General features: G+C 36.8%; 2 protein-coding genes across 2 annotated transcripts in view; both read left to right on the forward strand.

The window, feature by feature from the left end:
- Nucleotides 1–16,077, forward strand: part of LOC126606676 (AAA-ATPase At2g46620-like) — an 81,958-nt gene that overhangs the window by 16,932 nt on the left and 48,949 nt on the right. The gene's annotated exons all lie outside the window — the stretch shown is intronic.
- On the forward strand, nucleotides 4,783–5,537 carry LOC126606675 (uncharacterized). The gene has a single exon (XM_050274049.1). The coding sequence runs from the start codon at nucleotides 5,016–5,018 to the stop codon at nucleotides 5,400–5,402; it is 387 nt and encodes a 128-aa protein (XP_050130006.1). The 5' UTR covers nucleotides 4,783–5,015; the 3' UTR covers nucleotides 5,403–5,537.

Raw genomic sequence — 16,077 nt, forward strand, 5'->3', positions numbered from 1 at the left:
AGCTTTGTCCAGTCAGAGATTAAATCGTCCATTACAGAATGGAATTCTTTGAAGGAATATATGAGCCCATAAGGAATTTAATATAACTTGTACAATATGGACGTGGAAAGAAATATTGGGAATTAACTAAAAGTTGGGAGACGATAAGATTTGGGATTTTCCTCCTTTTGCTAACTAGATCAAAGAAATCAACAATTTTCGAACAAAAAAAAGAATCACTAAAAATGGAGGTCCAATTTTTCGAGTTGAAATTCCGCCAAAAGGATCGTCATTTTCACAATTCCAATGTTGAGAGTTGAACATGGGTTTTTATAGCTGCTACTCGTGCTTCCTTTTAGGGTTAATCTCAATTTACTATCTTGGAGTTTCTTGATTTTCAACATTTGGTACATCAAGTTTTTTTTCATCCAGAGCGGTATTTGAAGTTATAATTTTGGGATACTTTCATGCATTCGTTAAGATTGTTATTAAATTAGCCGTTAACTGATAATGTGGCATCCATGAGAACAATGATTGAGCGTCATATGTCAATATGGGCCCATGTGGATATTAAATTTTTTTAAAAATAATTCTTGTGCAAACCCCCTCCCTCTTTCCCTGCACATCCTCCCTTTTCCCCAATCTCTTCCCCTGCACACCCTTTTGGCAACTTTTAGATTTTGGTCTCGATTTTCTGGGAATCCAAACAGGAAAAGAGGGATACGGACCAGAGGGAGAGAAGGATACTCAAATCCAAGTCTTCACCTTCCCACATCTTGAAGACGCCACCCAAGTCCTTAGCATCTCCGTCTTCCTCTCTGCCGCGAAAGCTTTGGAGCTTGGCCGCCATCTTTCCCTGGGTTTGCAACGCCATCGTCGAGCAAAACAGGTCAAAATCGACGATAGTAGGGAGGACGGTGGAAGGGGACGGTCACTACTACAAAAGGGCCTTATAGTGTTAGTGGGTGATGTCGGTTTAATATAATATAGTGGTGGACAAGACATTTACGACAACAACTGAACATGACGTCAGATTTATTGTCACTTGTAAACGTCATAAATTGTCTATGTCGCTTTTAACTGACATAAACATTTAATGTCACTTATAACCGGTATACATTTTAATAATTTTTAAATACTAGTGTCGTTTTAAATAAAACAGTGTTGCTTTTAAGCGACATAACTTTTGGTGTCGCTTCTAGCCGACACTAATTATTGTTTTTAAATATTTTAAAGCCTGCGTTGGTTCTGAGCAACATAGATTGTAGTTTTTTTTTTAAATATTTTGAAACCGGATATCGGTTGTAGCCGTCACTAATAATATTTTTATATATTTTAAAACCCGATGTCGTTTTGTTATCTACCAAATTCATATATACTTAAGTTAAAAAAAATTAAAAAGGCGGGTCACTAAAGTTTTGCAAAATTTCGAACATTTTGAAATTTGAAATTTTCACACCACTCCAGTAGACTCCTACACAAAATTCTAAATATAAAGGAAGAGAACACAACCCCTTAAGCAAAGAAGCTCCTTCTTTGTAGCCACAACAGTAGCAGCAGCAATCGCCGTTTCAAATTCAACAGAGCCCAGACTGTGCTCCTGCCCGTCAGGATGAAGGTCGTCGATCCCGAGTTTCAGAATTTAAGGGGCCGCCGAGTTGAGGCAGAGGACTGTCATTGGGAGTGCCAGGGAAGTCGTGGAAGAAACGGAAACGGCGTCGTCTCGTATTGAAGGCGAGGCCAAGGAGGAAAGTGTGGCGGAGGGCGGTTCGGTGAGTAAGCAAAAGAGCGAGCCCAATGGGAACACAATCCTGAAATTGCAGACCGTCGAGTCATTGGATTAGAAATGGCTCATGGCCGAAGATCCAAATTGTGAGTCTTTTTGCTTTTCCCTCATGCAATTTCTGTGTACAATTTCTTCAAATTTTGATATTTATTTTGGCTTCTTCTCTCAAATGTATTTTCTGTGGACAAGTCGCCAGTGCAGTACTTCATGGAAGAGATGTCGATTGGCAATTCATTGCGGAGCACAACCACCCTTGGCAATGAGAAGGAACGAGACCAACAGATATACTTGTTTTGAAATCTAAGATGTAGAAGGCAAGGGAAAGGTGACACATAGAAGCAAAATAGGACGCAAGCAACGTCGATTTACTGGAAACGGTGAAGAGAAGAAGGTGAAGATTGAAAGAGGGTGAAGAAGACAATGAAAAAGAAAGAGCTCTGGAAAGAGGAAAAAAAAAACCAATTATTAGGTGGTGCGCTTAGGGGCGGCATTATAGTGGTTATTTTATTTATCCCATTATTAGGTGGTGTCAGTTAGGATCGACACCAGTCTGTTCCATTCCACAGTCATTGTCAGTACTTAATGTAACTTGTATCCGACGCAATCTTCGATGTCACTTTTAAGCGATGCTGTTTTTCTTTTTTATTTTATATTACTTTGCTTCTTGGTGGCAGATTAAGGGGGCTAAGCGACGTCAATACCCTTTTTGTGACGACAACATTGGTGTCGGTTCCTCTATCCGACATTGCATGATTTAATATCGGATTTTTACCAAAAATCCTACAGTAATTGGGGCTTCTTGTCGGTTTTAACACCGCCAGTAGTATCCCCTTTTGTAGTAGTGGGTGTCGCGTTTAGAGAGCGGGAAGTCGAAGACGAAAGGAGGGTTGGGTGGGTGGAGTCGAAGAGGGAAGGGTGGATGTGCGGGAAGTCGAAGAAGAGAGAAGGGAAAAGGGAGGGAGGGTCGGGGGTGAGGTAAGAGACGGCCCAAAATTTTTATTTTATTTTTATATTTTTATTAATTTTAAATTTTAATTTTTTTACTATTTATGTGGACCTATATTGACACGTGGTGTCCAATCATTGTTCATGTGGGCGCCATGTTATCATTTAATGGCTGATTTAACAGCAACCTTAACGGATGTATGAAAGTGTCCCAAAATTATGACTTCAGGTACCACTCTAGGATGAAAAAACTTGATGTATCAAATGTTGAAAACCAAGATACTTTAGGGTAGTAATATCCATGGAGGTGCATGGGCCTAATCCAATGAATTATGTTAATCCATACTTCTAGTTTATACATCACACTTAAATACTAATAATGTTCACGAATTGATGATTAATTTGATATAAAAACAAATAATAAAAATAGTGACGTTAATGTTGAGAATAAAATCTCACAATGAAGAAAGTTAAGATTTCACCATAAAATAAATTAATAATATGAGAAGTATGCTCAACTCCTTATAAAACCATACAAAGTTCTTTCCTCATCAATGTAATTTATTCTCATCACACTTCCTCATGTGTAGCGATTTTTCAAGTCAAACACGTGGTCAACACAAACAAGGTGAAGTGGATCATAGCTTTACACGTGGGACAACCTCCTGCTATGATACTATCAAGAAAGTTAGAGTTCCACTATTAAATCAATTGGCAATATAAGGAGTAGTCAAACTTACTTAGAAGCCCATACAAGATCTATTTTCTTGTCAATGTGATATTCATTTTCAACATTGAATAAGTGTGGCCTTATAACATGGTTCCTGATTTGAAAAATTATTAACACTGCTTACACGCGCCATGTGGAAACCAAATGTACACATTATTGTTAACGACAAGGCATTTATCGGCCAAACCTTGTAAAACCGCGTCATAAAGCCATTAGGTTCGCTAAAGTTCACCTAACAAGACAACTAAGGCAACACGCGGGCGAAAAAAGTCTCAAGAAGGAAGGCAATTGGAAAGCATAATATGCCTCATAAGTCCAATGTTAGTTTTATATATTAGACTTGTATGCTACTTAAATACCTCATGATCCAAGCATGACTCAAAATAATGATTATGACTGATTTATTTTCCAAATGTTACGTATACTCTTTGTACGTGATCTAATCGTTGAAATACGATTTTAGAAGTTTTTAGTCATACAACGTTTTAGTTGGCCTATTGTATTTTGAAGGGGACACATCAACATAAATGGTTATAGAGTGTAATGCTACATGTACAACGTACCTTACTATAAACTACATCACTAATAAAAACAAGACCAAAAAAAGAGGAAAAAGAAATATGATAATCACTCGTACGTTCAAATAGTTCATTTTTAAAAGAAATCAATACGCATGTCGTTGCCCTATGACTTCAATATTTCGTTAGTATTATTGATACTATCAATATTTCCTATTGTTGCATTAAACTTAAGTTACATGACAAATAATTAACGACATGATATCATTTCATTGAGTAATCAGACTAATCATATGGTTAAGTTGTTTGACCCAAAAATTTTCTAGGAGCCATTCCTTCTGTTTGGCCAATCACAATTCAACATTTTGTCTTTCTTCTTGTAAATTTGATAACTTATTTTTGTGAAGATAATAATTTTATTTATGAATCCCTCTATGGTGAATGATAAATAAGAACATAAATCTTTGCCGAATGTGAATAAAATAATACTCAACTCAAGGGATTAAAAATATTTACTTAAACATAAAAAAAGAAAAACGAAGTTAAATTTCAAGCAACCAATTCACTCATGCATTTAGTCAATGACACCACCGATCTGATAAGTGTGAGTTTCTTCTTGTGTCGATGGCATGCCAAAAATAAACGCGCCAACAGCCAGCAGGGGCGGGTAGGCCGACAGTCCGCAGATGCCTGCTAGTCGGCAAGTCGCAGTCGAATTCCTAATTTCCTACCACCAATGCGATTCTTCCAACGGCTCTTTCGCCAGCAAAACGCCACACCAAATCATATAATACAAATACAAATACAAATACAAAACCGTTCTTTCTTAATCCAAATTAAAAGTCAGGAATTAAAACTCTCTCTGTCTGTAGCCGCTGGCTGGCCTATTCAATCACGCTCTTTACCCATAAATGCCTTTGCTTTCACTTCCAAATTTAACAAGCACACCTCAGTACACATTTACCTCCAAAACAACCATACAAACATCCCCAATACACAACTGAATTGCAGATTATATATCTACCATATATTTAGACTACTCATTTCTGCAATTTCAATGGCTTGCTTGGTCTTGCCAATTTCAATGCTGAAAAAGAGGTGCATGGGGTCACGGCTACATGGCTACCGGCCTTTAGCCGATGATAGGTTCGACGATTCAGAGAATCCAGTGATCGTGGTGGTTGGGAAGGAGAAGAGGGAGTTCTTGGTAGACCCTTTTGTGCTACAAGAGAACCCTTTTCGAGTTTTGATTGAGGCAATGAACAAGGACAAGAAAGTGGAGAATTTTGGTGATGGGAATGGTAAGGGAAGAAGTAGGATGGTTTTTGTGGATGTTGATTCTATTCTGTTCGAGCATATGTTGTGGTTGATGCATAATGATTGTTCTTCTTTGTTTGAGCTCAATCTTAAGGAAATTATAGACTTCTATGCGCAAGATTATTAGGCAGCTGATTATTAGTAGAGGAAAATATGCTGATTGATCTGTCTTGGTGTAAGAAACATTTTATAATCTTAATAATAACTCATCCATATACATATACATACATATATATACATGTGTGTGTGTATCCAACGAGAATTTCCGCAGACAATTAATTGTTCGTCAAATTGAACGAACCAATTCTTCAAATACCTTGTAATACTTTGTTGCTTAAAATGTCTTTTGCAATTGTTTGCTGTATTCTATTTACGTATGCCAAAAGACCTAATTCTGGATATGCCGCTGGACCAGCAAAACATGAAATAGATGAAGATATAAGAAATTATACAAATACCGAAATAAAGAAATTGTAAAATTTAATTGGCTCAACCAAGTATTTTGATAGGTTTTTTTACCACTCGTGCAAAAGGGTTAAAAACACCTATAACACTTGAAAGAATGACAAGGATATTGTAGTATAAATGGTTCCTGCAAGGTCGTTATCCACAAAGATTATTAAATATTTCAAAACAACTCAAAGTCCAATTAATTATTGTAAAGCAAAGATGTGGGATGATTGATTTTATGACCTAATTTAATAAAAACGAATTTAATTAATGAAAGTAGACAAATCTGCAATATTAAAGATGAGGAAAAGGAAACAGTTTTGTAAAAATCAAATTAAGAAAGCACCAGGGATCTGCCGTCACTATTAACAATTTTGTATAGTTCTCCTAATTAATTATGACATATACATGCATATTTTGAATGTTAGGTTTTTCTAATATATGCCTACTTGGACCCCCAATATAGAGTGTATATCAAACATGCAATCTGTCTATGGTATTCAAATCAAATCTAAGATGTGGTATTCATCATAAGTGAAATTGCACATATTAATCACAAGAAGCCTTCGTCAATTTCAGGGACCAACCACCGACCAAAATTGCATCAAATTACTTTTCTAAATATCTTAATGGTCACGAATCATCAAAACACTTAGACAGCATAAATTGGTGATTAATAATTTGAAAACTTGTGTGCATATAATCATAAACAAATTGCAAAGAAACAACATATTCTTGCTAAGGCGTGTGGCCTCACCTTAGCAAAAAGGAAATTAGTTATCCATATTCATAACTAAAATCAACATGAATTGTATTGAAAATAATAAAAGATAGAAAACACCTTGAATGTAAAAGCCTGAAAGTCCCTATGCTTGGCCAATTTCCTCTCTCAAAATCGGACGGAGAAGAAGAAGAAATAGTTAGGGCTGACCAAGCTTATTTAACCTACTAAAATAAATCCTCCTAATACAAAGGTCTTCCAATCGAACTAGGAAACCAAATAAATAAAATAAAATATGAAACATAACCCTAAATTAAAAGGGAAAATTCGCCTAAAATCTGTACAACCACGTTTTGGACCCATATCTGCTCCAAAAATGGCCCAAAATTGCTAGATTTAAAGCTTGAAATATTTTGAACACTTTTCCAGAAGACCACAAACTCATCAGAGGTCATTTGGGCTCCAAAACCTGCAATTAAGCTCAAAACATCATTTTCTAGCACTGCACACTACTTCTTTATTCCATCGCTAGAAAATAACCGTTTGGTAGAAAAATCCCAAATTTTGACATAAACAAGCCAAGAGACACACAAACGTCCTCCAATTTGAATCACTCTAAAATTCATCCGTTTTATCACGTTTTTCTCCAGAGGAAGTTGAATGTCCTATATTTAAAATATAAAAATATCAAAATGCTACCAAAATAATTACCAAAACATACTAAGAATAAGGTGAGATATATAATATGAAATTGACTCATCATATTTCATTGATACGTTAGGAATATAAACAGTTTTCCTTCTACAATAGGTAATCCTACAATTTAGGGATTACAATCGCAAATACAAAATCAAGTACAAACCAATTACATGAAAACTTCCTAATTAAGAACATTGACTTTCTTGTTTTCAAAAAAAAAAAAAAAAAGAACATTGACTTTCTAACACTTCCCCTCAAGTTGGAGAGTGGAGGTCATGAATTTCCAACTTGCGTATCATAACCAAGAACTTCTCTTGTCTCAAATAAAGTGACAATCCATTTCAATATGTCATGTACTCTCATGAAAAACTGGATTGGCCGCTATATGTAAAGCCGTTTGGTTACCACAATATAAAAGTGAAGCTTCTGAATGAGGCAATCGTAAATATTCCAATAAAAATATCCGCCAAGTGAGCTCACAACATGTACCTACCATCGCCCCATACTCAATCTCGGTGGAGGATAAGGAAATGGTCTTCTGCTTTGTGCACCAAGAGATGAGTGAATTACCAAAAAAAAAAAAAAAAAAAAAAACACAATACCAATAGTTGAAACGATGAGTCCTGGGACAACCAGCCCAATTCGAACCACAATAAGCAAACCAAATTTAATTTATTATCAGACCCCCAAAAAAAATTATTGGCTAGGAGTAGATTTAAGGTAGGCCAACCTAGAGAGCTGCATCCACATGAGGTTGTTATGGTTTATGCATAAAACAACTAAGAACATGTACGGAATAAGTGATATCCGGATGATAAACAGTGAGATAAATTAGCTAGCCCACCGAACGTCGATATTTGGTTGGATCCTTGAGGAATTTGGGTTTTTTTTTTTTTTTTTCTTCTTCTTCTTCTGAAAGTTTGACATCTTCCATTAGAAACTTCATTGGTTTAGCTCTCGAAAAACCTTTATCTTTGAGTATTTCAAGTGCATATTTGGGTTGTGAAATAAGATATCTCTTTTGGAATGAGAAACTTCAATGCCCAAGAAATATTTCAAATTTTCGAAATCTTTGATGTGAAAATTAGACCAGGCAATTTTTTACACGACCAGTTAACACAACACGTAAACAACATGCAAATAACGGATTTTGGGTCAACATGATAACTAATCGGATCGTTATTGGGTCACATGATAAGAACCTGTTAATAGCGGGTCTTTAACAAGTTTACACAAAGGTGACACGTGGGTAATCTGTTTTGACACGTTAAGAAAAAAGTTATTTTGATGATTTTAATTTTTTAAACTACCAAAAAAAACTTATTATAAAATACAATGGCCATAGTGTATATGTATATATTGTATATTAAATATGTACTATTATATAAATTTTTTTTTTTATAGTGTACTATAGGCAAAGAGTGTGTGACAACCGGTCCCTACTTTTACGATTTTATTAATTTTTAAAAGCGTGAATTGACAAAAATGCCCTAGAGGTGAGATTATTGACTTTGGTTGACCGTTAGTTCATGACGTGTATGAACTATTACTTTATCATATTCCAGAAGTACTCGACGAGGCGAATGCGTAGACGCAAGCATAATTGAAATTGGAACCACAACGAAGGTTTTACGGAACTATAAATCCGAAAAGTACTTTTGTAAAGACTACTATTTATTATTTTATATATTTCTCATAATTACTATATTATTATTTTAACCTTATTTTGTTATTATATTATTATTTTAAAGTTGAGAGAAATGAGAGTGATGAACGGAGAAGAGAAAGGAAGGATGCGAGTTTCAGGAGGAGAAATAATGGGGGTGGTGGCGAATCGGGAGAGGAGAGAGTAAGAGGCTGCCCAATGGAGAGAGAAGGAAAGGAGGGGAAGGGAGAGAGTGAAAAGCACCGGATTTTCCCATCCTCACCTATTTCTCCTTACAACCCGATTGCAACCTGAAGGGTTGCATGATTTTTGACGAGATTTTCGTCGAATTCTCCGGCAAAAATAGGCAAACCACCACCACCATACACCTCAGAGCCATCCAAGCTTCCAATTTCATCCAAACTCGACTGGGTTTAACCCTAGTTTCGAGAAGAACCGCACCGATGGGTGCGACAGACACCCGCGACAATCCACGCAGTTCTGAAATGCGTACCTTCAATCACCACCACGAAAACAATTCTTTGGAGACCAGGAACAAAACCCAAACAATGGTGGAGGCGTTGGAGCGCATATGAAGGTCGATTCGAAGCACACCCAAAACTAGGGTTTTGGTGGTTCATGGGAAAATTTAGGCATTTCCCAGCCTAATTGGAGTATGAAAGATGTTCCCCTTGACTTGTTATACATTTGTGTGAAATTTGAGAATTTTTGGAATTAGTTGAATTTTCCGGTGAGTCGAGGTGGCTGGCCGCCGCGTGCGGCGGCACTTGGGCCGAGACCTCACCTAACCTTCCTAGGCTAATTTGGATGCCCCAATTCCATATTTGACATCCGATTAGCGAAATTTCATTGTTTCTGTATAATTTCGCTAAGGTCCACCACTTGAACATTATAGCAATCGACGATCCGACTGTTGGATCGGCACCAAGTTTTAATACAGTATAGTACGTAATATTTAAGGACCATAGAAACTTATGGATCAAGAATCTAATGTATGTATATTCCCGAATTAGATTTGTAAGTTCGTAAAATAAAACATTGATCGCCACTTGAATTGTGATCGACGGAGATCCAACCGTCGGATCGTGGTAAGATTTTAGTGTGTTGTTTGAGAAGCATAATTTGGATCTTTGGAAGTTACGGATCAGAAATCCAGGTGCGAATCTTCAAGATCGAGTTACGTAAGGTTGTGGACCCTACCGTTGACCTTTGATCGATGGTTGACTTTTGGTCAATGGGTTTCAAATCATTCTAGAATGTCATTGGGGATATGTTTTATGTAAGTTACTTGTTCTATCGATAAGAATTATGAGACGTGATTTGATATTTGTTCTAGGCAACGATCATTCGTGGCGCCTTGATATTCGTGCGAGTTGTAGCGCGGACTTCAGGTGAGTGGGTCATTTCTTTATATATATATATATTGGTTAGTTTCCATATATACAAGCATTAATAAATTCTTTATGCGATTACCATGATTAAATTAATGTTTATAAGAAATACCTTATTATTGGGAAATGATGAAACAATCTAATGGGATGCACATGTAAGCTTACTATAAGGAGATGCCTTGATTATATTTATGGTCATGAATAGTATGATGTTGATTAGAATTGTTGAATGGTTGTGGTATGACTATATTGATGTTATCTGCTTATCATTGCTGCACCCGGTGTTAGTGCTCACCCAGGGCCAGGGTCAGTTTTCACGTGTATGTTCACATCCGCACCGCACACTCACCTTGGATCCAAGTAGGTGTCAGTCATGTCGTACAGGTTGCAATAGGCAACTTCGATATCTTGTCATACATGTTGCAATAGGCAACTCCGACTTGTATGTGACCGCGAATAACGCCAATCTTCACGTGATTATAGCACTAGAGCGTATATTATGATTACACCCAGTCTTGTCGTACAAGTTGCATTAGGAAACTCCGACTTGTGTTCTAGCATAGATTGATGAGCATCAGTTCAGTCGTATAGATTGCATTAAGCAACACTGACTTGTGTGCTAGCATAGATCGATGATCATCTGATTTTATTATGCTACTGATGAGATATTGTGATTGGTATATTTCTAGAATTATTGTTGATTTGCATTTGATTTCATACTTATACGTAGTATGATTTTCTGGAAACTATACCTGTTTTATGGCGATGGGTTACAATGTTTACAGAAAGGTTTTTATATAACTTTATTTTCAAGCCCACTCACCCTTGTTTTTTGGCCCTCCAGGTTTTATTACTGAGCTTACGTGTCGACAAGGATTCTTGGCAAATCTTGGTGTAGACGATTACCTTCGAGGATATAATTCTCACCCGATTTTACTGTACTGTACTTATGCTCTGACATCATGTGTGAAATGAGTTCATTCCCGCTCACAGCGCACTCTTATACTTAGGCACTTTTAGGTTTAAATTTATTCACAATTTCCACATCACTACACTTTATGGCTTTGTCACCTTCCAGGTGTCTGCCAACACAGTTTGATTCGGAGTCCTGGTGGACATTCCGGGTTAGGGTGTGTCAGAGTGAGATTAAAAATTATAAAACTTATTAAAAATAAAAATATCAAGTAATTTAAAAATACCAAACACATTAAATAAAATATAGTTAATTTACAAGGGCGAAAAATGTGAAAAAACATGCAAACGCTCGTGATCACATTCACTACTATTTGAGGATGGGTACATCATTGTTTGAATTTTTAAAACCATACAAACACTCATGAAAAGTATTTTAAGGGAGTTCAAAAATAAATAAAATTCATAATCATTAATGTACAAGTCTGAAAAACATGAAAGCATATATACACGCTCGTGTTTTCATCCTTTATGCTTAGACCATGGTTACATGGTTGTTTAGATTTTTAAAACCCTCCAAATCTCATGAGTAGTGTTTTTTTATTTGATCACAAAATTAATAAAATTAATAATAATTATTGTAGGAGTGTGAAAAATGTAAAAATAAACAATCACTCGTACTGACAAGCTTTACAACTTTCGTGAAGGGGTTAACTCCGAAATCCGACACCATAATCCATAAACCTTAGCTTTAAGCTTAACCGTCAATTGTCGTTTTACTTTATTCTATTCAACGAGTCAGGTCATACCACCTGATAATATTAACGGGTAATGACTTAAAATATATTCTTTTTAACGGGTAATGAGTCAGGTCATACCACCTGATAATATTAACGGGTCAATTTCGGGTTGGGTCATATTACCCATTTACTTTAACAGGTGTTACACGACAAGACCCGTTAAGATATCGAGTATGTCACGAAAACGACACAAACACGAAAAACACGACATGAATGCCATGTCTAGCAAAAATGTGTATGAAGGAAGTTTTAGAGGGTTGATTGCACTAATATCGTTACCTGTAACTACAATATCATCAACATATATCAATAAGGTTGTGAAAGACTTCCTTGAACTGCGGGTCAAAAGTGAATAATCGACCTTGGAATGGGTGAAGCCAACGGTAAAAATGGTTTCGATCAATTTGGTGAACCATTGCCGCGAAACTTATTTTAAACCGTAAAGCGACTTGTTAAGGTGACACATAAGATTCTCCCCTTGTCGAGGACGAATATACATGTAAATTTCATCTAAGTCGCCATTGAGGAAAGCATTGCTGACAGCAAGTTGTTGAAGAGATCAATTTTGACTGGCAGCGGACATTGATCATCTTAGCAGTGGGAGAAAAAGTGTCATGATAGTCAATGTCTACAGTCTGAGTAAACCGGCGACAAAATAGAGTCAATGTCTACAGTCTGAGTAAACAGGCGACAAAATGGGCTTTGTACCGTTTGATGAAATCATTTGTCCGGTGTTTCATTTTGAACACCCATTTGCAGTCAATCAGAGTCTTGTTATGGGGCAAAGTGGTGAGAGTCCATATGTGTTGTTGGTAGCAAGAGCATCAAGTTCAGAGGCCATAGCCTGGCGCCAATGAGGATCAATACTTGCCTCTGAAAAGAAGAAGTCTCTACATCTCAACTAATAGAGTTAACAAAAGAAGGATGTTTCAGTGACAACCAGAGCACGGGGAACTGGCGGCGATGGTTTTCCGATCAAATTTGGTTGGGGTTTCCACAGGACGGAGTTTCAAACCTTTGAGGAATAAGAAAGCTCGCAAACTCTGGTGCGATTTCGAGCGAAATCTTGAGGTTTCTCGTCGGGGACGACTGCTGGTCGGAGTCAGCCCTAAGCCCTAAATCCAATCGTCGTAGTTAGCCATGAGACGACTGCTGGTCGCTGAGGGAGACTGGTTTTCAATGAGTGGCAGCGGTGGGGTAGGCTGTAGGCCTACCCAGGCGATGACCCGAGGTCTAGAGGAGGAAGACGCCAGAAGATGTAGTCATTTTTAGACCTAGGGTTTGGAATAATGGTAACGGCTCAGCGCGGCTCGGCTTGGTTCACACGGCTTTGTATGTGGCTGCGCTACAGCAGAGCGGCTTGGCTCGCTGCGAGCTCACGGCTTCCAGCCGTTGTTCTAGCACAATTTTCACAAATTTTTTTGTTCCTTTTTGTTCTTATTCACACAGATACAATTCACGACAATTATAACAGTAATAATAATATAATTGCGAACCATAATTTGCGTGAAATATATAATTTGGTAATCGAAAATTAGTGTGCATGCTCAATGATGAATGTTTCATAAAATCAGGTAGAAAAAAAAAATATCAACAATTAAAACGATATTTTAGAAGAACCTGAATTGCAAGAATAGATCTAATGTACTAGTTTGTAGCAGAATTTTCTTAACGCAACATCACGAGCGTGCTTATAACGTATTATGACCTAATTTTTTTTAAGAAGTGCGGCAAAGAAAAGAAAGACTTGAGATATTTTAGGGATGTGTATTTCTCCTTCTTCTCCGAATTATACAAATCCTAATAAGAAAAAAATCACTAGCATTTATTTTCCAACAAGTACAAATTTATAAAGGATCCGTAGCCACGTTTAAAGAAAGAGATTCCTTCAAAGCAGCATGAAAGTGAGCAACTAAGTACTTTTGGGAATCATCATTGCTGCACCCATTACGTTGTTGTAAATACCACCTTAATTACTATCGAGAACTTTTTTCTCTCCCTGTGAGAGACCTTCCCTCTGGTTGAGGGTGATTCTCACCGTTCTATGTGAGTGGTTCCCAATCGAGTCCCTTTCTGTTGCCGCCGATCCTAGCTACGGCTGGGATCGGTGAGTTTTCTTTTGTTTGTTTCTTCCTCTCTCTCTTCTTCCATCTGCTGTTTTCTTCCTTGGGTTTCTTGATGTGAAAATTAACTTGACACACAAATTATACCATATTAAACATGTAATTGTAGTATTAAGTAAGTAGGGACCATTCTAGACCGGGGATTAACTAAGGCTACTAATCAACACAAATAAAACTCTAAAACACTCAACTAGACTTAAAAATACAAGACTAGACTCTAGAGACTCTAAATTGACTTAAAACACTCAAATCAGCAAAACTAAGTTAAAAAGACTCAATTATAGACCTAACAAGTGATTTGGACGAAAATAAAACTTAATTTGACTCAAAAGACTAAAAGAAAACAGATTACGACTTAACTAACTCAAAATACACTAAAAAGACTCAAAACAGCACAATACTAACAATTAGACTTAAAACAGACTCTAGGGAGTGAATTGGACGAATTTAAGACTAAATTGAGACTTAAACAACGTGTATGGACTAATTCTAACTTATATTAACTCAAAACACTCTAAAGAACCTAGTTTGGACAGATTCTGACCTAAAAAACACCAAATAGAAAAGGGGGTTTGGTTTTGACGAAATTGAAGTAAAACTAAACAGATTGCAAAACAAAGTAAACTAGATATGAAATTGGGTGAATTGAATGGTGAAATAGGCTAGTTAGAGGGTCTTTCTCCACACATGAAACATATGCAACATAAATTGATTTACAGTATTGTTTCTTTAAACCATGAACGACAATGCCCCAAATTAATTGTGAATGCACAAATTAACTCTCAGATTTCCCTAAATTCATTGAATTGAATGGACAACGCATCGCAACCAAATTATTCTTCTCAAGTTCTCTATATGAACAACATGATAGAGATGCAATCAAAGATCATTAAGTTCTATGAAAATCATAAGCATTGACAAGGCAATTATAACTATGAACTGCATGATACTCTTGCCAAGAATCTACTTAACACGATTGTGACTAACAATCTCCACTACTTGTAATTATAAGTTCCTAACGATTAGGTGAAAGTCCCTTATAATTTAGCATCAGATTCATGCATGCAAACTAAGTATGCATCCTTAATCAACACACAAGAATAAGTTATCAATCAAATAGATAAGTAAATCACATTCATGTTTTACGAAACAATAACTGAAAGGAATCAATTCATATTAAACATACGTCCATGGCTTTGAATTCACCTCTAACTAAGAAAAACTTAGTTACACATGTTCACAGCAATTGAAAAGCAAATTGAAATAAACATTGAAACTAAAACGAGGGAAGAAAAAACTCTAGAAACTCCAAAGATGCAGGTAGGCTTGCGGCACACTTCTCATTCTCCAATGGAAGCCACGGCAAGGTCTTGTCCTCTCTCCTCTGCGGCAAAATATGGATTTCTGAATGGGTGGTGGTGTAGAACAAATTATGGTGTGGTGGGTGGTGTGGTGATTTGATGGTAGAGGGTGGTGAATCTGAAATAGGCGCATATTTATAGGGCTAGGTGCGGTACAATCCCTAAGGATTAGGATAGGTTTTTGAAATCAAAGTGGGACAAGGTTTGTGTAACCAAAACCCAAGTGGAATGGGTTAAAACAATCAGAAACCAAAGGGGATTAGGTTAGAAAGGTGCAACACTAATTCCTGCAAGGAAATGGATAAATTTGGCCTAATTCAAGAGGGAAAAAGATTAGGGTTGCAGGTTCTAGAGCTTCTAGAATAGTGGGAGGCACCAGATTTGTAGGGACTTCTAGAAAGGATGTTTCAGCACCAATTTAGGGGTTCTAGAAGGATAAGGGTGCAGCATAAATGTAGGGAAAGGATAGGCCTTCTAGAAATCAGATATTTAGGTCCTCTTGTAGCTAGATTTAAGGTAGGATAAGATTAGGATAGGATAGGATAAGATAAGGTTGGATAAGGTTAGTTTCGATAAGATAAGGTTGGATAATGTTCCTTCTTTTGAGCTGATTCCTTATCTTCTTTGTCTTGGATTTATTTTCTTCATCTTTTCAGCACATTCCTAGCCTCTTGAACTT

Source organism: Malus sylvestris, chromosome 16 (assembly GCF_916048215.2).
Source record: "Malus sylvestris chromosome 16, drMalSylv7.2, whole genome shotgun sequence".
NCBI classification, from domain to species: Eukaryota; Viridiplantae; Streptophyta; class Magnoliopsida; order Rosales; family Rosaceae; genus Malus; species Malus sylvestris.

Bases quoted from the DNA above. Each gene is read 5' to 3' on its own strand.
- LOC126606675 (XM_050274049.1), top strand. From the start codon at position 5,016: ATGGCTTGCTTGGTCTTGCCAATTTCAATGCTGAAAAAGAGGTGCATG.